This window comes from Ascaphus truei, chromosome 7, assembly GCF_040206685.1.
Source record: "Ascaphus truei isolate aAscTru1 chromosome 7, aAscTru1.hap1, whole genome shotgun sequence".
NCBI lineage: Eukaryota > Metazoa > Chordata > Amphibia > Anura > Ascaphidae > Ascaphus > Ascaphus truei.
In genome coordinates, this window is record NC_134489.1 from 49,937,923 (window position 1) to 49,964,708 (window position 26,786).

General features: G+C 43.0%; 1 protein-coding gene across 2 annotated transcripts in view; it reads left to right on the top strand.

Annotated features, from left to right (window-relative positions):
• Positions 1–26,786, top strand: part of TMEFF2 (transmembrane protein with EGF like and two follistatin like domains 2) — a 525,146-nt gene that overhangs the window by 423,865 nt on the left and 74,495 nt on the right. The window contains exon 7 of one of the 2 annotated variants that reach the window (XM_075608339.1): positions 7,496–7,555. The exons of the other annotated variant lie outside the window; for it this stretch is intronic. Coding sequence (XP_075464454.1) covers positions 7,496–7,555 — 60 coding nt within the window. The remainder of the gene's footprint in view (positions 1–7,495; positions 7,556–26,786) is intronic. 2 annotated transcript variants of the gene reach the window in all.

The following is a 26,786-nucleotide window of genomic DNA, read 5'->3' on the forward strand; positions in this document are numbered from 1 at the left end:
CCTTTGATCCAACATCTCTATGTAGACATCCTGGCTTATCAAATTACCAGGACTGTCTACATAGATATAAATACACATTTTAAAAGATACACCTAGTGGGAGAGGGGTAGGGGGAAGTAGGTACCCCTACTCTGCTATTTGCCATGTGGGATTGGAGTATGAAGGTTAAGGTGCTGTGCTGAGAAATGTACTAATAGCAAACACACAAGAGAAAGAACTGTAAGGATCCGTGATCCTCGGTGCGCTCGGCATCCTCCTCGCTTACCCCAACCCGCGACCGGGTGTTCCACTTCTCCTGCCTTGTGTAGCACATCTCGCCTGCCGGCGAACACCAGCATTCCATCTAGGGGCTAGCACGGACCACACTCTGCACTAAATGCCGTCCCCGCCTCCAGGCTGCGCTCGCGACGCCACCGTTGCGCAGCACGCACCCACTTTGTGCGGCACTCGCGCACATGCGCAGAACCTTTCTTGCTTCTCTGCTTTTACTACACCTGTTGCTGATTCCTCTGCCTGTGTATACACCTGTGCTATCTCTCCAGCTAACCACAGCAAGGCATACTCATGAGTATGCTCCAATCTCTATGAACTACCTCCCTTTATATGCTCAGCTGCCACACTGGCAATTTGGCTGAGCATAAACCTTCCTGCTAGCGAAGTGTTCACTGCTGTCTTGCCTCCACAGTCTTGTCCTGCTCCTAGTTCCTTGTTCCTGACCTTGGCTACTCTCCCCTACTCCGCTCTTCTATTCTCTTGACCTCGGCTACATACGACCATCCACACCTCTCCGCTACTGACCTCGGCAAAGTACCACGACGGTCCGCCTCTCTCCAATCCAGACCATGGCTAAGTACCCCCTACGATCCGCTACTCTCTAACACTGACTATAATTAGGCAAATTACAGATGCAGTGGCCATTATTTTAACAAATCACGCGGTGTATACCTTGGAATACCCATGTCATGGCGCAGGATTTCTTCCAACCGTACCGCCTTAAGACGCGAGTGCAGACGAGTGCATAAAATGGCATTTTAGTGTTCTGGTTTTTAAACACCTGAAATTGACACAGTAGCACAATACTGTACACATTACAATTCATTAATTTAATTGCATTTTATTGCACACAATCAATGAAATTCAAAAAAATCAACTGCGATAAACACGTGTGCCTGGGGCGATTGGCCGCGTTCATGCCGTGTGGAGTACAGCAGCGCACACGAAAATGGCGCCGTGATTTGTTATGCATCTGTAAATTGGCACACTTTGTAAATGTATTACTAGTAGATACAAATGTTGCAGCTTGTTATGCTGCTTTAAATGATCCAATACGTACTGTATGGATACATTTGTTGCAGCTTGCTTAGCTGCTGTGGAGATATAGTAAATGGCTAAGGTAATTTATCCAGTTTCAAAGAACACCTAGGCAAAACTTGGTCAGTAAACATAAAAATAAAAATCCTGATAAGCAATATCGGATTGGGTGCAGGAATTGTGCACAAACTAAATGTATATTGTGATATAGTTAACCACTAGTTTGAGCACTCCCGGCTGTAAATTCATTTGCAGGCATTAGGGGTATCTTGCAATCTGAGCTCTGTGATTTTGGCACGCATATAACAGTATGGTATAGTGAAGTAAATATCTAAGTAGTAGTGCTGGCTGCTAAGGCTATCTATATATGTGGTGTACTCAACCACTAACCTCAAAATCGCAACCTTAATGTATGATTCTACTTGCTGAATAGTAGTAAGAGCTCAGAGTGATTCTGCCAGTGAGTTAGTCAGCCTCTGCCGATGATCGTTTAGAGCCTGTGCTCTTTCTCAAGACTGCTAGGCTGGGGGGGGGGGGGGCGTGATCTCCCCCAGTCATCCTTTTGTACACTGTCTTTGCTTCCAATTGATAGCTACATTTAACCCCATGGGTGCCGTTGAAATACGGTTTGAGAAGCAGAACTTGCATCACAATTAATGTGTATCAGATATAGCATATAAACACATTGCTATAGAAATACCTTAGAAATTTGAGTGGATCTAAACAGATACAATATTGTTAAATTAGCTAGGACTGCGCTCTTGCGCTTTGACACACAGATAGTTGACAGCTGTGAGTGATGCAGTCTATAGTAATAAGCTACTGTAAGTGGTAAACCAGGAGGGATACCCGCTTTGAGAATGGAGCTCACGTGTAGCACTTGTTAGATAAAAAATAGTTAAATGCCCATATACAATGTTCGAATCCCAGGCTGATATGAGCCCTTTGATCTAAGGACCATCAAAAGGAATGGTAGCGTCGTATAGTGTATTAGCACTATAGATATATGTAACATCAGCAAAGTTAAATGCTGTAAACCACAGTCATGTGACGGTCTTAAAAACTCAAACAGCGCTATGCTGTACAAAAAGCAGCTGAGAGGTTGAAAGATACAGTATAGTCACCTGAAAGGAATACATCACTGCACATAGTGATATAGCCCATTTTGGTAAGCATTGATAGTCTAAATACAAATTGAATGGACATGTACTGGTAGTACATATCCACAAGTGTATAGTAGAATTGGACCTGTGTATTAGATGTAGGCGTGCAGGCAAAAGTCAAAACAAATTAAAAAAAAAAGCAAATGAGCTCCAGAACCGTCAGGTATCAAAATTCAGAAAGGCATACTAAAGAAATGATGTGAACATAAAGCCTTCGTTCCTCCCCTGTGGTGCGATGTGTCCGTGGCCCTCGGGTGATCCGCGTGGTAATCCGGGGGTCCGCGCTGGCCTGCGGTACCAATAGTGTGCCCCAAAAAAATATAAAGGCCAATACTTTTAAATGAATACACCCACCCTCCACCCTTCCCACGCCCCCTAACACATAGGGGGCTATGCACTAAGCTCCGATAAGTTGTTTTAAGAGTGAAAAGTGGCTTTTAAGGCCAATACAGGCTGCTGCGCGATTCACTAAGCAGTGATAACAGTGCTTTTTTCTGGCCTGCGCACAAAATCCGCCCGATCAGGCAAAAAAAAGGCAAATGAGACGATTTCTGCCAGTCCGCGGGATTCTCTAAACAGCGCTAAGTGAATCATACTTTAAAAATGTGCCAGAAAAACGAACCAGCTAAAAGCAGGTGCAAAAGGAGCTGGCTAGACTTAGAAACATTTCTTTGTTTACCTTTTTTCAGGCACACCATCCATACAACGGGCCGGCGGGTGTCCCCAGGTGATCCCCGTGGGAGTCAGGGGGTCCCTACTTGCCTGCGGTACCAATGGTGCCCCCCCCAAAAAAAATACTTTAAAATAAATACACCCTCCCCCCCCCTCCTAAGACATACAGAACAATAATGGGCAAAATTACTATTATCAGATATAGATAATAGTGCATTTGAAAATTTTAAATACAACAATTATCAGCATAAATAAAGTAAATACATCTTGCACTTACCCCTGCCGGGCTGCCACGGTGAAGGCTGTCCTCATCCTTATCACTGTCTTCCGGTGCTACAAACAATACAGAAGAATAAAAAAATACAATCTAATGTCCCCTAACCCCTTAATCACCTTAGTGGGTAACCGCTGTAGAAATTAAGGGGTTAACCAACCCTCTCCCGCTACACACCCGGTAGCCCTATCCACCATCCTTCAGGGACAATACCCCCTTAACCAACCCCCGCTACCCACAATAAAAAAAATACACACAACAACCCTACTACCACCCTCCTAGACCCCCAAAAATGATTACAATATTTAATAAACAACAATACACAACCCACCCCCTGTGCCCCCACATGAAACCATTATTTATGATTTTACACACAGGATTAATACCACAGACCGGCGGAGGTCCCCGGTTGGTCACGATGGATGTCTGAAGGCCCCACAGTACACCCCGGGGGGTACCCACTAGTGTCTGGGGGCTTCGGATGGTCCCGACTAGGCTCCAGAGGCCTCCAGGTGGTCCCTGCGGGTTCCTGCAGGCTCCAATGAGTTCCACAGGTGGACCCCACGGGTGTCTGGGGGTCCACGGTTCATCCCCAGTGGTGTCTGTGGGCCTTCAGATTGTTCCCACTGGGGTCTGGGAGACCTTGTGTTGCTCCCACAGGTGTCTGGGGGTCCTTGAGGGGTCCCCGCTGGTCCCCGGTTCCTCCCTGCAGGTGTCGGGTCGGTCCTCAGGTGGTTCCCGTGGGTGTCTGGTGGTACTCGAGTGATCCCTGTGGGCATCCGGGATTTCTCGGGTAGTCCCCGTGGGTCTTCGCAGGCCTGCGGTACCATTCCTGTATTTAAAAAAATAAAGACATGGCCTACATTTCAATAAAGTGATATAACAAAGAGTAAATGCTGCACACCACAATATGATAAAGAGTGATACAATTACCGGTGCTCCCATCAATGTACGATCGGCTGCATCCAATCCATGGCATACAAAAAGGAATGAAGATGGGGCACACAGATTTCCAAAATAAAGAGATTTATTACAGCATACACAACGTTTCGACCCTAAGGTCTTTGTAAGTGCAAAAAGTGGCTTAATGAACAGAACACCAATGAATCTTTAAATAACACCCATAATTACCCACAGTGCTCTACATTTCAATAAATACAGACCTCCCCGCCCCCACCACCACCAAATACAGTACAGTAATGGGCAAAATAACTATTATCCAAAAATGGATAATAGATTATTTGCCCATTATTAAACACATTAGCCAAGCAGCATAATTAAAGTCAATAAAAACTATTCTACTTACCCCTGCCAATATGAAGGGTATCCTCAATAGCTTACTGCTGGTCCATGTCCTCCGTTGCCAGAAAGAATACATAGCAAAATACATTCTAATGGCCCCTAACCCCTTAATCACCTTAGCTGTTAATAACCGCTATAGTAATTAAGGGGTTAACCCACCCTCCCCCACTACCCACCCGGGAGGCCTAACCACCAACCCTGGACTCACTATACCCACCCTGTACCCATTGAGTGGTATAGTGGTACATCATACCCATATAATATGGGCATGATAAATTACTATAGCACTCAATGGGCACCCTAATCAAAATACATGAATGGCCAAAAGGCATAATAATAAAACATACAGAAACACCTAAACACCCCAATTCAATAAATAAAAACACTAGCCAACAAATGCAATTAATAAAAGCACTAACCAACACAACATTGAATTAATTGAACCACTAAGCAACAAAGGAATTTAATTAATAAAACACCCCAACAATTAATTAATTGAACCAGTAACCAACAAAGCTATTAATTAATAAAATAACTAGGCAACACAACAATTAATTAATTTAACCAGTAACCAAGAAAGCTATTAATTAATAAAACAACTAGGCAGCACAACCATTAAAACCAGGACCCAACACCCATTACAAGACATCATAACTTCAAAACGAAAATCAATCGCACAAAATATTACAAATAATGCAGCAAAATGACGAACAATTACATCCATATAATAAACAGAAATAGAAAAATATCACACTCAATACAAAGCAAGCAATTACTCAAAAACACACACACACCCTGACAACATTTTACCGTAAAATCATCCCTGAAACTCACGCCTTGCACATCTCCGCTGGTTAGCACTCCTGGAACAGTAAAAACACATGCAGTTAGATGCCACAATTGGGTTGAAGAGCTGACACTCCCAATTCCCCAATTAGGCACAGGGGCACCCAGCCGGGGCAAATAACTTTATTAATGGCCTGGGTACCCCTTCACCATCACAGGGGGGCGTGGGGGGATTTTACATAGGGTGGAGATTGATCCAGTCATGCAGCTGGTTCCAATGGGATTGGAGGGGAGTATGCTAACTTCTCCGTCCTATCTTTTCCCTGTTCTGGGGGTGTGGCTGATGGAGAGACCACTGTAGAAGAAGTGCAGCAGAAGAGGCATTCTCTGAGGGGGGAAGGGTGTGGGACGTGATAAGATGGCCAGTATTAGGAAACATATTGCCACAGAGTAAGAGTAGTAGTGACCGAGGAGAGGAAGAGAGAGTAGGACAGTATATTACAAACTCACACAGCCCCTGTAAGCTCAGGAGGAGAGTATATTACAGTGGGTACAAAAGGGTTTTCAGTCAGCAGTCAGATAGAAGCTAGTAAGAATATAGGCACAGATGGGTATGAGTACCTCTATAGGTGTAGCGAATGGTCAGATATAAGCTATAGGTAAATCATATAATTAAAATATGAAGCAATAAATAAACGGACTATGTAAAAAGATATATACTAAAATAGATGATATATAATTAGAATAAATTAAGCAACATTTTACTAAAATAATGTCCAAATCCTACGATGTTCAAATGTCGAGGTGTATAAATCAAATAAGTTAGATGCAATAAGTAATACAGTACACTAGCCATAGTAAGTTAGTTGATGCTGTTCCTAAGAGCAGCGGTGTGCAAACTGGGGGCTGTGGGGTGCGAGACAGACTGCGGGGGCGCAGTGTTTACAGAGGCCCCACGCGCTTCCCGATAGCACTTAAATTAAGTGCCGGGGAAGAGGTGAAGGCCTCTGTAAACTTCACTTACTTTGGCACTGGCGGCTTCTTAGATGTGTCGCCAAGGCAACGTGGCATCAAATGACGCCGCGAGGTCATGTGACATCATGTTGCCATGGCAATGTGATATCGTGACGCCCAGACGCCGGAGTCGAGGTAAGAGAGGGGGGGTGCAGAGAGAGGGGAACTGCCAGCAGGGGGGGCAGGGAAAAAAGTTTGCGCTCCCCTGCCTTAGAGGGAAGTCTTTCACTACCTGCTGGTTAGTAAATTTATCCTGAAACTATATATATATATATATATATATATATATATATATATATATATATATATATATATATATCACAAAAAGTGTTCCCCGCACTCCAAATAAATGCGAGAAAGTAAGTGATAGTTGAAATACTTATGTGTATTAATGAGCAAACTTAAATAACATAGAATGATACTGTGCATAAAGCGCAAATCACATGATAATGATAACAAAAAAGGGAGGGATGGTGAGGGAAGGGGGGGGTGATATCACTAAAAAGTGAGGGATATGAGAAAGAAATCCCTAACAGGGTAGGAAATGAGTGCGGGGAACACTTTCTCGTATTTATTTGGAGTGCGGGGAACACTTTTTGTATTCTATATTGTCCCTAGGAGAGATTAGGGGTCTTCATTGTTCATACTTTCAATATACTGTATATATTAGCCTTAAATTGCTTAAGATATAAGCAGACAATAGGTTGACATTTAATTGCTGAGAGTACACAATGAACCGATCGGTGACAAATAATTTGCTGCGGTTTTCTATTTGTAACACATTTCTTCTGTTTAGCAAGGGGTCAGGCTATCACATATCTTGAAAGAAATTCCAAGGTATGGAGTGTTTTTAAATCAATATGTATTTTCAGAAAGATAAAAATGCCTATTTAAGTATATCTCTTTCAAATAAAAATTGCTCACACAAACGTGGTTATTGCTACTAACTATTTAATCGCATTCTTTTTAACAGAGAACACAACAGCAACTACAAAGTCAGAAGATGGTCATTATGCAAGAACAGACTATACAGGTACTGTAGGTGCATAACAGATCGAAATATCTACTTATGATCTGCAATAAATGTAAGCACATTGGAGTGTTTTCAATGATGCAGTTTGGTATCTTAAATAATGATTGTGATATTTTTAGTGATAAATGTCGGACATTATGTTTCTGTACTAACATAGAAAGAACATAGCAAAGTGTATACTTTAAGTGTATGTATGAACATAATGTTCAGAAAAGCCTTACTGTATCATACTTTATTTTTTATAGTGAATGAACAGTGGAGATATTGAGAAAGTACTGACCAATTCTCCTTTAGAAGTTATTTATTTCTTAAAAGAGTGGTCAAAAGCTAGTGCACTGGTACACTTATATCCACATCTCAAAATGTTGCGTCAGGCACAGGTAGCAATCAGAAATAATGACAGTTGACTGCACTTTGCTACCATTTAAAATCACAAAGTTTTGATTGTGGTATTTTAATTTATATAAAGCAGCGTCCTAATGCCAGGAGGAGCTAAACAAAACAAAAAAAACCACTGCAAATTCTCATTCATGCATATATATGAAAATATATGAAAAGACAGAATGGAAAGAAATGATATTGCAAGTAATAGAATACAGCTTTGATTTATTTGGTGAGATACTGTAGCTTAGGATCTGTGGATGAGTGGTGGGTATGTGCTACAATACTATACAGAACATGATTGCCTTTAGTGGTAATTGGTAGCTAGCACAGACAATTTTTCAAATTCCACATTGGAGATGTGACATTTAGCCTAAATTAATAAACTGGGCAATAATTGGCATTTTTGTACCGCAAATTTTTTTTTGTGAATTACATTTGTAGAAAATGGCACAACTAGGGTCATGTATACTCCCATTTTTGCGCAAGATAGTAAAAAGCTCAGTAGTGGTTTACATGTTTCTTGTGTTTGATCTTTCACATACTGGGACATATTGGAGTATATTTATCAAGCTCGGGGTATGGATAAAAAGATTTTATTTTCTGTCCATTAGTGTCTGCATTCAATTTCATATATTTTTTTTTAAATTGATACTATCCTATTATATGGATATATTTATGCCACCATGTAAAAAAACAAAACAGATTCCCAAACTGGGGGTCTAAAAAAGTCCCCTAATTAACTGCACTCATGAATATTCCAATTGCAGACCTATATGGTCTTGGCGGGATACAAATAATCCCTCAGTGGGCCTTAACAATTGAAAAATATATAAAACTAAGATAACTGGATATAGGACATTATAACATATGATCCCTAAAAAAACAGTTAAAAAGTAAATGTATTCCATCAAAAAGTAGATGATTCAATAGCAAAGTGTATAATATACAGTATACAGTGAAAACAAATAGATAATATGGAAGTGTAAAATACTGTAGTTGGAGAAGTAGCTATCTGGTTATTCAAAGGAGTGTATCTAATATAAAGGATACAACATTAGCCTAAACAAGTTGTATGTAAGAGTGTGCATGATGTTAAAGCCAGTGCATCTAATACTCCAACTACCATACAGATGTGTGTAAAGAGTTTCACATAATTCCACATAGGTATTGATATACAATTAATGTGGTAGTAGTTGCTGAACAGAAATACTGTACATGTGTGCATATCGGCATACATCGATATGCCTGTTGAACTCCCTAGTGTCTGGATACACTTCGAAACCCCTCTGTTGGCCATTGGTAAATATGTAAATGCAAAGTATGTGGAAAAGAAGCATCACCCTGCACAGGGAAAACCTGATGAAATAGAGTTTATCTCTACGAAATGCATAGGATTATGTCCATATAAGATATGTTGTGATGCCTTCTCCATTTGCAAAAGTATTTTAGCTTCCTCAATCTCTCAGATATGTGGTTGTTTATAGCATATCCCTACAAACATTTTCTTTATACTTTTACCTCCACTGCTAATTTTTATCCACAAGGTCTCTACATTTTCATCATTCCCTTCATAAACATCTTCCCTTATAATAGGTTTTAGATCCGGTTTAACATATTAGCATACTCCACCTCCTCTTCTATTTGCTCAATCCCTCTGAAAAGGGAATAATCCTCTAAATTAACTGCCCAATCATGAGTTTCATCCCACCATGTTTCAGTAATGCCTATCATACTGCTCCATTGCAGCTATTAATTCAAGCTCAATTGAACAAAAAGAAATTAAAAGGCGCTAAATAGATGTATCTACAGAAATGTGGATGGGACCTGACCACTGTTGTACTAGAATGATTTCTGCTGCTTAGGTAAATGAAAGAGAATATTCAATTCCCATAAAACAATGGTTGAAATAGATAAGCATTCACCCTAGCGCATGAAATGATATTAGTAATGGGAACCTTAGTTCCCCAGAAGCTAGTTGTACCTAGTTTCCAAGAGACCCACAAGATGACATGTGATGAAACAGATTCTTTTATTTTAAAGTTTGTATATGAAAGAACAATCATCCAATATACAATTAAGTATATCTATGCTAGGTTCAAGCTTGACCACACTTAACTAACCAAAACAACAATAAAAAATAATAACCTGAACCAGATCTCAATTTCTGGACAGAAACAACCACACTAATACCACGGAATGTTTAAGAATGGGAATAGCAATATAATTCCCAATCTGGGTTGTACTGGTCAAGAAGAGATGTATCCAGATATAAAAACACTCTTTAAAACATAGATTGTTAAGACAATGTATAGTGCTACACATATGCAATAAATGTTGAACTTTAAACCCTACAATGCAGGAGAATTGCCTATTGCTATATTTGTAACAATGTCACCCTTCTTTTTTTAGAAGATAAGTTCTTAAAATGTTATTTGAATGGATTAGCTCTTTTTGAGCAAATATAGTCCAATATAGCAGGACAGATTTGTACAGTAAATCCAATAAAATTGTACAATATGTCTTGAAATCTTAAGGGATTTTCAGTAATCCAATGCTATGTGTACTCACAGATTTCTCTGTGTTGTGATATACGTAAAGGTTTCTTTATAGTATAGTGGTGTGGTATCTATGATGTCGTCACGTTTAGGAACAGCATGTAACGGAATCCTCATGGCATGTAACAAGAAAAAGCGAACATAGTATAGACTGATAAAACAAATTTTATGTGCAGTAAAATGATAAAATTGCACTCATATGGTGTCAGAATCATATGCGCATTTAGATCAAATGATCAACACAAACAGTTGAAGTTATGGAACAATCTCTCTGCTCGATACACTGTGGCACTCATGCCGTCCATCCTCCGCACTTCCGGGTTGCGTCCCCGGATGGAAGTCCCGAATCGGCTTGTGGGCGAGCAGGTAACGCTGCGTGGAGCCTCCCCGTTGATCTTAACTGGGTACTGGATCACTCAACGCTTTTCACCTTTCACCAAGGTTTCATCAGGAGTGTCATTAGTTGAATACCGGGTCTTTAAATACCTTGTCTGCACTATCCATTGGTTGATGGTAAACCAATACAAAGTGTCTAAATGCCGTTACAACACAGCGCGGGTGATGTTATTAATCAATACAATGTATTAACCAATGGGCTTTGTAAAAACACAATTATGAGGCATGCATAAACATTAAAAATCTCCATGCAATACATGCTTTGGAGCTCAAAAATACATATACAGTATATAAAAAAAGAAGTTATGCTAACGTAATAAACTACATCTAAAATATAAGCCTAAAAACATAAACAACATACAACATAAGAGACACTGATATAGCCACATCTGTGGGTATAGAAAACAAAAGTTAGAGACTGGATCGTGTATTAGGTGTATACAACATATCAGAGGAAAGCACTCAAATCGAAGTCTGCATTGAGACCGGCTGGTGACAGAGTGCCTAACTCATAAATCCAAAAGGATTCTCTCATTGTAAGATCTATATCTCTGTCCCCACCTCTCCAATTGGGCATGACTTGCTCAATGCCTATATATTTTAATCCCATAGGATCTGCGTGATGAACATTAAGGAAATGTTTAGACACACTGTGTGTGATTAATTTTCTTTTTATATTCCCAATGTTTTCTAAAAATCTCGTCCTAAGTTGTCGGATAGTTTTTCCTAAATATTGTAGGCCACACGGGCATTCAATGAGATAAAGTATAAATTTGGATCTACAGTCTAAAGTAATTTTTACTTGTAATGTTAGATCCAAATTTATCTCCTGAGATGGTGCTATATTTACATGCCAGACAAGTTTTGCAATGAAAGAATCCCTTGAGGAGATCTAACCATCCTGGTGTCTTGGTCTCATTAATCTTCCTCAAAGCACTGGGGCTATTTTATTTTTAATATTCAGAGCCTTTTTATACAAAACCTGTGCTTTCTCTGGGATCTGACTTCCAAGGATGGGATACTTTTTTAATACATACCAATGTTTATTTTAGATATCTCTAATCTTCCCTGCTGCTTTATTATACGACTTTAAAAAGGGTATTTCTAAGTTCTTCTTTTCCTGTTTTACACTGGGAGCTAGAATTGATTCTCTTGTTATGGATAGGGTTTTATTGAAGGCCTCATTTGTTCTTTTATATTTCCTTTCTATAAACTTCTTTGTAAGGACATTGGATTGCTCTAAGAATACTTCGTTCTCTGTACAGTTACATTTAATTCTTCTATATTGGCCAAAAGGGATGTTATTTACCCAATTTTTATGGTGGCAACTTGACTGTAGGATAAAATTATTAGCATCAACTTCTTTAAAGTAATTCATAGTTTTTATTATGTTGTCTTCAATATATATGGTTAAATCCAAAAAGTTGACCATAGAGTTACTGATATTGGAAGTTAATTAATTTGAAATGAACTAAATTAGAGTCTAAATAGATGAGAAATCTATCCAGATCATCTCGAGACGCCTTCCAAATGAAAATAATATCATCTATATATCTATGCCAGGTGACCAGGTTCGCGCCGAGATCTGCCCATGACCAAATATGGTAATTTTCTGCAGAGTTACGCCAACCTCTTTATGAGCGTATGGGAAAATTACCATATTTGTCATGGGCAGGAAAATTATCATATTTGGTCATGGGTGGATTACTGAAAATCCCTTTAGATTTCAAGACATTATGCACAATTTTTTTGTATGCTTTTTTGTTACATGTACTCGCGCTCCCTGAACTATCTGGATATCTAAGAACTGCGTAGATTGGGAAAGCAATCCACATCAAGGGTTGAGCTGCACTTTACAGAGTTGTTTGTATTTGAATTTCATATTTTCACTTATCACAGAATCACAAATAATTTATTTTAGCACTAATAAGCACAAAATCACTTTTATGTCACTTTGATGACACTTGTGTGTCAGAAAAATTAACATGGGTCATATCCTTATTTTAAGGAATATTACTTTATTAGATTTATTAGATTTAAGCGCTATTTGATAACACTTTCCGATTTCTATTGTACTGTAAATCCATTGCAGGATGTACTGTAGTTGTTTCGTCGTTATGATGCACAGTATGTGAAAGTCTTATACTTGATACCTTGTGTGGGTGTATATGTTACCAGATAGTTTTGTACAGTCTTAGGCTGCGGTCCCAGTACAGCCTGTGCGCATTGCGCGGCGTGCACTGTGCGTGTAAACACCGCCCCTCAATGGGGCTGGGCCCACTATGCACCGTCACGCAGAAGGTGCAGCCGCGCCGTGCTGCAGGTTTTTTCCCAACTCAATAAAATTGTGTTTACTCCTAGTGACGGAGGTGTGGCCACGCCCCCACCGGTGGTTCACCCAATGAGGGCGAACCAGCCGCGTGACGTAATGGCCACGCCCCCGCAAATCCCCGACCACGCCCCCTCCCATCACAAGAGTCTCCTCTCCTCACAGACCGCAGATCATGGTTAGCGCTGTGACACGCGCCGCCCCCCCCCGCCGGGCGCGCGTGTCACAGACATTACTGGCACCGCAACCTTACCCCTCTAATGTGGTTTTCTTGATGTTTCCCAACCACTTTCCTACTTGGTGCTGTACTGTGACTTAGATATACTCACTGATTCTTCAGCTGCTGCTGCTGCTTGATGCGATCCTCCAATTAGTTTGGCTGCTGCAATGTAAATATTGATTTTTGCAGTTGCCTGGTCCGGACGTTTGAAATATATGGTCTCCGCTAGGTCTTTGGTCTCTCAGCGCTCAGCCCCAGCCTGTGCAGTCCCACACTTGTATCCTAGCAAGAGGAGGAGGGGGGGGGGGGGGTGGCAGATGTACCCAGATGTCCAAAATAAAGGGACCTCTCCCACACAGCCACCAGCTCTTCCACAATCTCAGCAGGCTCACCTTCAGCGCAAGCAATCTTGTGATCGTGCTGCAGATATCAGACCCAGCCTTTGACTTCTCTGTCCCTGTGCTGTAGCCGCTGAGCCCCCTCATGTGTGGTCTCTGCTGGATCTGTGGTCTCTCTGCCTTTGTCTCCAAACACTTGTAGTCCTGCACTTATCTATTGGCCAAGGGAGGGGGGGGGAAAGATGTACCCAGACCTCTAGAGGAGGCTTTTCCCACACAGCTCCCAGCCATCCCACAGTGCGAGTGAGCTCACCTTCAGCACGCATGGCCCCGCTATTAAATTTCAGGTTTCAGAGCCAGTTTTTTTTCTTACTCCTGACTCCACGCTTCAGATGCTGGGCCTGCTCACTAAACAGTCACTGTAGAGCTATAGAGAGCTCCCTTCACTCGGCCGTTTATCTGATCCATGCTTTAGCGTCAAAAGGATTTTCAAACTCCTCCAATCCCATAGGTGTGTGTGGATCCTCATGCAGCTGGATAATTGACTCTCTCACCCTACGCATTTCACCTGTTGATAGGCTTCATCAGGGGTTTAATTAATTGCACTGTCCTTGGTCCTTTTATAGGACTCCGAATAAAGATTTCAATTAAACATTTAAAATAGTCATCACATACAGATGTAGCAGCCGTTATTCGAACAAATTTCGAAATAGAATTTCGAGATATGCCCGTGATCCTAACAAGTTGTGAAGCAACAGACTAATGGCCCATCGGAGTAACACAGCAGGGGTCACTGCTGTGTGAGTCCTACCGAGGTCTGCCTCTCTGTAATAGATGCTCAGTAAGAGATAGGCTGAATCAGTCAATCTAACTGCGCGCCTCTCACAGGCGATCGCAGGGGTTTTTATTAAAATTCTAACATTACAGTAATGTAGCAGGGGGTCTCCAGAGCTGAACCACATGTTAAAATCCACGTGGGATGTAAACAAAGCAGAGGGATACCGGCACCCCATACCGAGGCCTGAATCTCATGAAGCAGGGGGTCCCCAGACCTGAAACCAACGCGGTTCTGCTCCGGAGACCCCCTGTTCATCTACACTAGGAATACAATTTAAATGTAAAAATATTTACTGTAGTAAGCACCAATACCCCACCCACCCTCTGTGCCCCCCCATAAAACCATGATTTATTATTTTACACACAGGATTAATACCCCAGGATGACGGGGGTCCCCTGTGATCCTGATGGGTGTCTGCAGGCCCCACAGTGCACCCCAGTGGGTACCCAAGGGTGTCTGGGGGTCTCAGGGTGTTGAACAAAGAAAAAACCGTGTCAAAGCTCCAGGAGGTTGGAAACAAAGCCTTTAGGCAGTAGTAAAGTAATAATAGGAGTTGACACCGGAAAATAAAGGATTAAGGGGCTGCAGTTTTCTGTGTTCAGAACTAGAATTAAGAGATAACCTGATCCAGTCACGTGGTACTTTCTCTAAAAAAGAAATCAAATAAAACTGTACAACAGAGCAATGCTAACAATCGATTGGCACCTTTCTTTATTACCAGGTTTAGCAACCAGGCATATGATATTAAAAAGATCATTAAGAAAAATTGGCACATACTAGCTACAGACCCCCTCTTAAAAGATTTAGTGACTGATGATCCAAGAATTGTGTTTCAAAAATCAGAAACTATGGGGAATCTGTTATCACCTAGTGTGCCTAAACAAACTTTAAAATCGAGTAAAGGATTTTTTCCTAATCTCACTGGTTGCTATCCCTGCCATCATTGCAAAATGTGCAAATATCTTTTAAAGACTAAGACCTTTTCAGGGATAGATGGTAACAGGGTGTTTGATATTCTATCGTGTATAACATGTAATACTGATCATGTTATCTATATGCTCATGTGTGGCTGCAACAGACGTTACGTGGGTTTAACCACTAGACCTCTGAGGCAGCGCATACTTGAGCATATGAGATTGATCACTAAAAAAGATCAGCTACACCCTGTATCTAAACATTTTGATACCTGTCAGAATGGAAGTTTGACTAACTTCAAATGTGTCGCATTGGAACCTGTGAGACCACACTATAGAGGGGGAGATAGAAGTAATTTGCTTCACAGGCGTGAAGCTTTTTGGATTTTCACATTAAACACTCTAGTCCCTAATGGGTTAAACATTGATTGGTATCTAAAGAGCTTCTTATAGATTAATTTAGTATTAGTGTTTATTATGATATACCATGAATGTTATTTTTACCACTACTTATTTAACCTTTAAATATATTAATTCAAGAGGATTTATTTCTCTTTATTTCTCTTTAATAATATGATAATATTTATATTTAAATTTATTATTAGTTTTTTCATCACTACTTATCCATTATATTGAGCTCCAATCAGTTCAATCTTCGTTATCTCTACCTAGTGTGTTCTACACAGCTTTCAGATTTAGTTATCATTATTTGTTTATATTGTTGCCTTCTTTTTCTTCTTTTTTCTTCTTTTTTCCTTTATATTCTTTTATCTTGCTCAAATTAGCTATATATGCTTATGTTTTGCCTTAATTGATTTCTATATATAGGACATCTTTGCATTTATTGCATTCTTTACGGTGCATTTGTAATGCATAACCAATTATTTATATACTTTAAGATTTATTGCATTATTCATATTGGATTGTATTAAATGATGTATCCGTAGTCATATTATTATGTCACACGAGGAACTAGGTGAATTTTGTTTACTTTTATTTGTCAGCTCAGACTTTCCCTGTGCTAGTTGTTCTATCACTCAGTAAGGACAATATGTATTCAAAACATGAGTTTATTTAATCAATTCTGATAACTATTGCTGGTATAGTGTGGGTTAATTTCTGCAGATCATGCGTGATTATTGTGGGATGTTCTGCCTCTTTTTTCTTTTCTTTTCTCTCTTTATCTTCTCTGTTCTTTCTGCAAGACATATTTAATTGATTATTGATATCAGCTGTCTTGTATGACGGGGAGAGTCATAAATACCCAGGACCTCCCTTCCTTCATTACTCCTTGAGAAAGCGCCACAGTAGGCGTGAAACATGTGGGAGAGTATTGCAGGTATGGGAAATGAATCCCTGTAGGTGCTACAAATGTCTCTGCAGTATTGTGCAATATAGCATAGGAATCCAGGCAAGAGTTAACTTCATATGCAGTATATAGGCATTGAGTGCTCACTTGATAGCCATATTATAGGATAATATAAAGAGTGGTATGCAGGCACCACAGTGGGTGTGTGAAATGTACACTCACTGAAGAGAGCACACCCCACACCCACTTATGGGACAGCACCCCTCAACCCATAGGCATGAGGCATTATAAAGCCATAAATGATAGAACTGCAATCACAGAGATAAGTAACTCACGAATCCTTCCTGGACAGGTGTAGTGTGCCTCCTTCCGATATGATGAATCCAAGTGGTTGAGAGAGTGGTGGAGCACTGCTGAAAAAATGAAAGGGCTGGAGGCTGCTTGCAAATTAAAAAATGCTTTAATTTAAGGCATTAGTAGACCGGGCTACATTGAAAGAGTACTCTTTGATAAAGCGCTCCTATAGTGCGAAACGCGTCAGAGGTACCTTATTTGTAGCCCGGTCTACTAATGCCTTAAATTAAAGCATTTTTTAATTTGCAAGCAGCATCCAGCCCTTTCATTTTTTCAGCAGTGCTCCACCACTCTCTCAACCATGTGGGAGAGTAGTTAGTACTGTCTGTTTTTTTGTTTTTTATGTAGTTCATTAAAGTATACCTTTTTAACCCCTTTTTGCTGGTGAGTGCCTATTTTTTGTATTATGGAGCGGCTGGATTTTTGATTCTTACCTTGTTCTATAGGTCTCAGGTGCTCACCTGCTAGGTGCCGTGGGCCTCCAGGTGGTCCCACGGGTCACCGTGGACCCCAATGGGGTCCACAGGTGGACCCGCATGTGTCTGGGGGTCCCTGTGTCATCCCCACAGGTGTATGGGGCCCTTGGGTGGTTCCCACGGGTGTCTGGGGCCCTCAGGTGGTCCCTGCGGGTCAACGGTTCTTCCTCGCAGGTTGTACCCGTGGGTGTCCGAGTGTCCTCGGGTGGTCTCCATGGGTCCCCGCAGCCCTGCGGTACCAATCCTGTATGTAAAAAAATAAAACATGTCCTACCCTTAAATAAATACACCCCCCACCAAACACATACAGTACAGTAATACGCAAAATAACTATTATCCAGATATGGATAATAGATTATCTGCCCATTGTTAAACACAACATTAGCCAGCATACATAAATCAAGTAAATAAATACAGTTCTACTTATCCCTGCAATATGATGGGCGTCCTCTTCAGGATTAGCAATGTCCTTGTCCTCCGTTGCCAGAAAAATACATGGCAAATACAATCTGATGTCCTCTAACCCCTTAATCACTTTAGCTGTTAAAACCGTTACAGTAATTAAGGGGTTAACCCACCCTGCCTTGATACCCACCCGGGCGGCCAAACCACCCTCCCCGGACCCACTATACCCACCCTGTACCCATTGATTGTTATAGTAGTACATCATACCCATATAATAATATGGGCATGATAAGCCATTATAGCTCACAATGGGCACCTGTTACGCTGTGCTCACCACGGACAAGGAGGGACCCCGAAACTGAGGTGAGATGGGTAACAAACTGCACCCGCAGCTACGGGGACATGCCTGGAAAGTGGAAAAATAGGCGTCTGGAACCGTCTGGGAGTATAAGATAAAGTAAGATACTCGCCAGACGAGAAGGGAGGTTCCAGAAGATAGGTGGTACCGAGAGTCTGGGGTCCACAGCCAGGAGGTAGGAATCCGCAAGCCGAGATAAATGGATTGGGGAGTCCAGGAGGTCAGGATACAAACCAAGGGTAGAAGACCAGAGCGGATCCACAGCCAGGCCGGTTCGGTACGCAAGAGATCACTAAGGAGACAAAGAGACAGGGACTGAGGCAGGCACGACCGTGGTTAACACAGGACATACAAAGCTATGCTCAGCCAAAGAATGAATGGCTGAGCAAGGTCTAAGTAGGAGGAAGGACCAATAGGGAGAGGGGGAGTAATGAGGGAGCGGCCCCAGGGAAGATAGGGACTGGTAGGGAGAAACTTACCCCAGCTGTGTTAGATGTGCAGCTTGTGTGCGGTGCACGCGCATCAGGCATGTGCGCCGCGCGGGAGAGGCACGCGCGGCCTCATTTTGGGGCGGGAACTCCTCCTGGGGGAGGATGTAAAAGTCCTCGGCCGTGCGCGCACATGCGCAAGACCAGTAGCCGCCGCGGGGAGCGGAGGAACAGGAAGATCTCGCCCGCGGCGGCGAGAAGGCAGAGCTGGAGTGGAGATAAGTAAGGTCGCGGGGGAAACCCCCTTAGAGAGAGGTGTTCCCCCGGACCTTACAGTACCCCCCCCTTGAGGAGCGGCCTCAGGACGACTCCAATATGGCTTTTGGGGAAATTTGGAGTGAAAGAGTCTCAACAGTCTGGGGGCATGTATTTGATGGTAGGGTACCCAAGATCTTTCCTCTGACCTAAGCCCTTCCAGTGAACCAGGTATTGTACCAAACCCCTCGTACTCCTGGAATCCAGAATAGACTGAATTTCGAACTCTTCCTGCCCCTGAACTATGACTGGTTTAGGGTCAATCGGTGTCCTATGGAACCGTGAACTCTGGGACACAGGTTTCAGCAGTGACACGTGGAACATGGAGGGTATCCTCATGGATGGAGGAAGTTCCAGACGATATGCCACAGGATTGATCCGTTCTATTAATGAGAATGGACCCAAGAACCTGGGAGCCAGCTTGTGGCTTGGAGTCTTCAGTCTAATATTCTTGGAGGAGAGTCAGACCTTATCCCCTGGTTTGAAGACTGGTGCCTGGCAACGGTGACGATCTGCCTGTGTCTTTTGTCTATGGGTTGCGTTTCTCAAAGCCTCTTGGATCCTTTTCCAGGATTCCTGAAGATCCTTGATTCGGTCATCGGTCGCTGGAACCCCGAAAGGAACTGAGGTGATGGGCATCTGACCCGGGTGAAAACCATAATTAATGAAAAAAGGGGATTTCAACGTGGAGCTATTCTTTAAAGAGTTATGGGAGAACTCTGCCCACAGAAGTAAATCTACCCATTTGTCTTGGCTGTCTGCGATGAAGCATCGGGAGTATTGCTCCAGAGTCTGGTTCGTTCTCTTGGTTTGCCCATTAGTTTGGGGATGATACCCGGACGAAATTTTTTGAAACAAATTGTGTACCTCGATCAGATACAATGGAGAGAGGAACTCCGTGAATGCGGAATATTTCTTTAACAAAAATGTCTGCCAGGGTAGGGGAATTGGGTAGGCCTTTGAGAGGAATGAAATGGGCCTGGTTGGAAAAACGATCCACGACAACCAAAATGGTGTTCATCCCTTTAGAGGTTGGAAGTTCCACCACAAAGTCCATGGACAGATGACTCCATGGGAGTTCTGGTATAGGGAGGGGTTGTAAAAGGCCGTACGGCTTTTTACGAGCGGTCTTAACCTGGGCGCAAATAGGACAAGTTTTTACGTACTCTGAAATGTCCTGCAACATGGTTGGCCACCAAAAGGTACGACCATTGAGGTCAGAAGTCCTGCTAATGCCTAGATGACCGGCTGACCTAGAAGAATGACCCCACTCAAGAATCTTCTTAAGGAAGCGTGGAGCTGCATACAGACGGCCGACCGGCACCTTAAGGCCCCTCGGGAGATTAGACTGTGCAGGCATGACCTGATCCAGGATATCAAAAGAGTTGGCCGAAACAATATATTTAGAGGGTAAGATTGTTTCGGAGATAACCTCGGAATTGTCCTCAAACAGGAATTGACGTGAAAGTGCGTCTGCCTTTTGATTCTTTGATTCTTTGAACCAGGAATGTAAGATATGAGATAATTAAATCTCGAAAAAAAAGAGACCATCGAGCCTGACGCGCCCCAAGGCGACGTGCACCCTCAATGTAAAGTAAGTTTTTATGATCAGTAAAGATCAAAATGGGGATTTCCGTCCCAGGAGATGTCTCCATTCCTGAAGGGCGAGTTTAATAGCCAGGAGCTCTGTTTCCGACGTCATAGTTCCGTTCTGCCGAAGATTTTTTTTTTAAAAAGAACCCACAGGGATGAAGTTTGGCTTGTGGGTACTGTCTCTGAGAGAGAATGGTGCCAGCACCGACGTCGGATGCATCTACCTCTAAGGTAAAGGGAAGACCGGGATCAGGGTGACGCAAAATAGGAGCAGAAGCAAAAGATTTTTTGAGGGAGTCGAAAGCTTGGAGAGCTACAGGAGACCAGACTGCTGTGTTAGCTCCCTTTTTGGTGAGGGCAGTATTGGGGGCCACAGTAGAAGAAAAATTCTTAATGAATTTACGATAGTAATTCGCAAAGCCCAAGAATCGCTGTATGGCTTTTCTTAGAAGTGGGTTGTGGCCATTCTAAGACAGCCTTGAATTTGACTGGGTCCATAGAGAAGCCAGTGCTAGAAATGATGTATCCAAGAAATGGAATGGAAGAGAGATGAAAAGAACATTTCTCTAGTTTAGCATAGAGATTGTTCTCCCGAAGGCGGGACAGAACTACTTTGGTGTGTTGAATGTGGTCAGAGAGGGATTTGGAAATAATAAGGATATCGTCAAGGTATACGATAACGAAGCTGTCGAGGGGATCACGGATGATCTCATTGACAAACTCCTGGAAGACCGCCGGGGCATTGCACAGGCCGAAAGGCATGACTAGATATTCATAATGCCCATCCCTGGTGTTAAAGGCGGTCTTCCACTCGTCGCCCTGACGGATGCGGACAAGGTTATAGGCTCCGCGGAGATCAAGTTTGGAAAAAATTGTTGCCCCCTGTAAACGATCGAAGAGTTTGGAAATAAGTGGCAGGGGGTAACTGTTCTTGATCGTAATTTTGTTAAGACCTCTGTAGTCAATACAGGGGCGCAAGGAACCATCCTTTTTCTTAACAAAAAAAAATCCAGCTCCAGCTGGAGATGAAGAATTGCGGATAAAACCCTTCCTCAAATTATCCTGGATATACTCGGTCATGGCCTTGGTCTCGGGTATGGATAGGGGGTAAGAATGGCTCTTGGGTAAGGTAGCACCGGGAAGGAGCTCAATAGGACAGTCAAAGTCTCTGTGAGGAGGTAACACTTCAGAAAGTACCTTATCAAAAACGTCCGCCAGGTCCCAATAGACCTTTGGAAGAGAAGTTTTATACTCTGTGGGTAATTCCACTCCGGCTAACATCCGTTTGGGGGGAAGACAGGTCTTAAGGCACTGGAGGCTCAATCGTATGGGTTCCTTACCAACCCAATCTAATTGTGGGTTATGAAGTTGCAGCCAGGGGAGTCCCAGAATTAAATTTACCGAAGGGGTGTGGATCACGTCCAAGATAATCTTCTCTTGGTGACCGTCCTCCATGGAGAGGGATAGAGAACAAGTCTCCAGGGAAATAAAGGCTGGTTGGAGTGGACGCCCGTCTATGGCCTCCAGACCAACTGGAACAGCCTTAGATCAAAAGGGAATCCCATTCCTATAGGCAAAACTCTGATCAATAAAGTTCCTCTGAGACCCAGAATCTATAAATGCAGAAGGGGGGTCAGGGAGTTATTCCAGGCCAGAGAAATAGGCAGCATTATACGATTGGGAAGTACTTTAGAAAGAGAAAGAGGAGAAGAGATTACACCCAACGAGACCCTCTCATACCTTATTGGGTCCTGGTGTTTCCCAGTCGCAGAGGACAGCTTACCAGCAGATGACCGGGATGACCGCAGTAATGGCACAGTCCACCTTCTCGTCGGTGCTGTCTCTCAGACACGGATAGCCGATGACGTCTGAGCTGCATCGGTTTGGGCTCATCCATGGGTTTGGGAACGTAATGGACGAGACTGCGGCTGGAAGGCCGGGAGGAGTTGGTACGACGAAGAGCGCGTTCAAGTCTCCTCTCTTGTAGGCGCTGGTCCACGCGGATGCAGACCGTAATGAGATCCTCCAATCTGGTGGGTCTCTCCATAGTGGCCAGCTGGTCCTTGATGGCATCCGACAGACCCTGCCAAAAGGCTGCTGATAGTGAGCCATCATTCCAGAAGGTCTCTGCCGCGATGGTCCGGAATTCCAATGCATACTCGGCGACAGGACAAGCACCCTGGGAAATATGGGAGAGAGAAGAATCTGCCGTAATTTGTCGAACAGACGTATCGAATACTTGCCTGAATTCTCGAAGAAAGCGAGAATAGTCATGGGTCAGGGCAGGCTCCCGCTCCCAGATGGGGGATGCCCAGGCTAGGGCCTTTCCGTTCAAGAGAGACATAATATAGGCCCCCTTTGAACGAGCAGTGGGGAAGCGTGAAGGAGATAACTCAAATTGCATCTCACACTGATTAAGAAACCCTCTGCACTCGTGGGGATCCCCAGCATAACGGTTGGGAGCCGGGAGACAAGGATCCACAATCATGGGAAGAGCTGGAGAGGGAAACGCCGCAGCTGTCATGGCAGAGGAGCCTGGGGAAGGCTGCAACGAGGAGAGTCTAGAGAGTTCCTGCGTCATGGAGGCCAGCTGCGCCTCTAGCTGGAGAAGTAGCTGCATGGGGCTTGGTTGCTCAACCTCTTCGAGGTCCATGTCTGTTGGGCTGAGCATAATGTTACGCTGTGCTCACCACGGACAAGGAGGGACCCCGAAACTGCGGTGAGATGGGTAACAAACTGCACCCACAGCTACGTGGACACGCCTGGAAAGTGGAAAAATAGGCATCTGGAACCGTCTGGGAGTATAAGATAAAGTAAGATACTCGCCAGACGAGAAGAGAGGTTCCAGAAGATAGGTGGTACCGAGAGCCTGGGGTCCAGACCCGGGAGGTAGGTCGGAATCCGCAAACCGAGGTAAAGGGATCGGGGAGTCCAGGAGGTCAGGATACAAACCAAGGGTAGAAGACCAGATCGGATCCACAGCCAGGCCGGTTCGGTATGCAAGAGATCACTAAGGAGACAAAGAGACAGGGACTGAGGCAGGCACAACCGTGGTTAACACAGGACATACAAAGCTATGCTCAGCCAAAGAATGAATGGCTGAGCAAGGTCTAAGTAGGAGGAAGGACCAATAGGGAGAGGGGGAGTAACGAGGGAGCGGCCCCAGGGAAGATAGGGACTGGTAGGGAGAAACTTACCCCAGCTGTGTTAGATGTGCAGCTTGTGTGCGGTGCACGCGCATCAGGCGTGTGCACTGTGCGGGAGAGGCGCGAGCGGCCTCAGCTGGGGGCGGGAACACCTCCTGAGGGAGGACATAACAGTACTCGGCCGTGCGCGCGCATGTGCGAGACCTATAACCGCCGCGGGGAGTGGAGGAACAGGAAGATCTCGCCCGCGGCGAGAAGGCAGAGCTGGAGCGGAGGTAAGTAAGGTTGCGGGGGGAACCCCCTTAGAGAGAGGTGTTCCCCCGGACCTTACAGCACCTAATCACAATATATTAATGGACAAAATACACAATAATAAAACATTCAAAAACACAGAAACACCCCAATTCACTAAATAAAAACAGTAGCCAACAAATGTAATTAATAAAAGCACTAACCAGCTCAACAAGGAATTCATTAAACCAGTAACCAATCAAAGCAATTAATTAATAAAACAACAATTAATTAATTAAACCATTAACCAATCAAAGATTGGGGAATTGGTTCCCACGATCTGATTGGCTGAAATACCATGTGACACCGGCTTAGTGACATCATGTTAAAGGGAAATTAAGCACAGCAATTCTGATTGGCCTGTATCATTCCCTTTAAATAATGTCACTAAAAAATTGCTTTAAATCGGCTTATGGTTTTAACAGCCAATCAGATGGCTGTTGAACCAGTTCTCGCCCAAATGTGAAGTCACAAGACATATTGAGAAGCTGATTTGTTTTTGTCTTCTGAGGAGAAGCTATTTTGTTTTTGTATGCTGAAGAGAAGCTATATTGTTTTTGTGTGCTGTATGTTTTTAAGGCTCAATAAATAAGCCTCATCAAGAGAACCCGCGTGTGTGGCTGCATGTACCCTGCAACAGGCCCCTACTCTTCTCAGTGTTCATAAATGACCTTCCCAAAGCTTGTAAGGGAGCTGCAATACACATGTATGCGGATGACACAATCTTATATGCACAAAGCCCTAGACTCTCCAACCTTTTTTTCTGGCGCCGCAGGCTCTTCCCATTGTTCAGCGCATTGGCGCTGAATGGGGAAACGGGCCGCGCATGGCCAAGTTCGGCGGCTGCCGAAAAAAGCCCCGAAAAATTGCGGGTAATTGTTAGAATAAAGCTGGCCGCAGCAGTATAAGGTCTGTTTTTCAAAGGAGATGTGAAATGAACTGTCTGTGTCCTGCATGCTGAAGAGAAGCTGCCTTGTATTCTATGCTGAAGAGAAGCTGTTTTGTTTTTGTCTGCTGAGGAGAAGCTATTTTGTTTTTGTATGCTGAAGAGAAGCTATATTGTTTTTGTGTGCTGTATGTTTTTAAGGCTCAATAAATAAGCCTCATCAAGAGAACCCGCGTGTGTGGCTGCATGTACCCTGCAACAGGCCCCTACTCTTCTCAGTGTTCATAAATGACCTTCCCAAAGCTTGTAAGGGAGCTGCAATACACATGTATGCGGATGACACAATCTTATATGCACACAGCCCTAGACTCTCCAACCTTGGACACGTACTTCAATCTGACTTTTTGAGACTTGAAAATTGGATTTCCCAAAACAAACTGTTTTTAAACACTGACAAGGCTGTAACAAGGTATTTAGTACCAAGGCTACATTTTTTAAGCTTCCAATGAATGAGCTCCAGATCAGAACCAATGCTAATACCACCCTAGCCCCTGTTACTAGTTTTAAATACTTGGGCATGTGGTTTGACTCCCACATAGCATTTGGGTTGCACATTGATACCCTGACATCCAAAACCTATGCCAAACTAGGTGTACTTTATAGGAACAAATCCTCCCTATATCCTCCTTATACCCTGCTATAACCTGAATATATATGCCCGATCAAGTATTGCCCACTAAATGCATTAATGCACCTGGTATATCTACCAGTGGAATATCCTAAGAAGTGTAACGAAGATTTGGGGAGCGCAGGTATCACCATGAATTGAAAACATACAAACACTACATAGTGCAATATGCTTCAACTGGGTCCTTATATCTTGGAAGCTTTTATGCAATGGGGGCTCACATTTTCCTAGAACAAATACAAAAGAAACACTTACAGTACATTAAAACATATAAAACAGGCATGTAAAACTATAAATTCATAGCCTCCATCACTCTCACCGCATCTATAGTTTTACATGCCTGTTTTAGATATTTTAATGTACGTGTGTTTTTGTTCACACCTTTATAAACTATTAGTCTATACAGTCTGCACTATGGTTTTATTCTGTTCTTATTGAGATTACCATCACTGAAGAAATACCTAGACCCACACACCATCAGGGATTCCAAGATGAAAGGGACCTATCCTGACTTTCAGCCACAATTGATGTGGGAAATTATGTATTTGTTTTAGGAAAATGTAGGTCCCATTACACAGATCCTTCTAAGATATTCAGACTCAGTTTAAGCATATTACACAACAGATGCAGCCACCGGTATTCGACCACATCTCGGCAAAAACTTTGAGATTCGATCAAAAACCTTGTGATATGCCCAAAAGCAGACTTAATGGCCCATCGGGATTAACACAGCAGGGGTCCCTGCGTTTTAATGTGGGTCGTGCTGTGTGAATCCTACCAGGTTCTACCTGTCTGTTACATACAGACAGCTAGAATCTGCTAAATTCACACAGCAGGGACCCCAACTGTGTTAATCCAATGGGCCATTAGTCTGCTGTGGACCATCTCGCGGGGTATTTGGCGAATTGGCCGTAAGTTTGGAACGTGATGTGGTCGAATACTGGTGGCTGCATCTGTACTGTATGTAGTGTTTTTATGTTTTCATTTTATGGTGATACCTGCGCACCC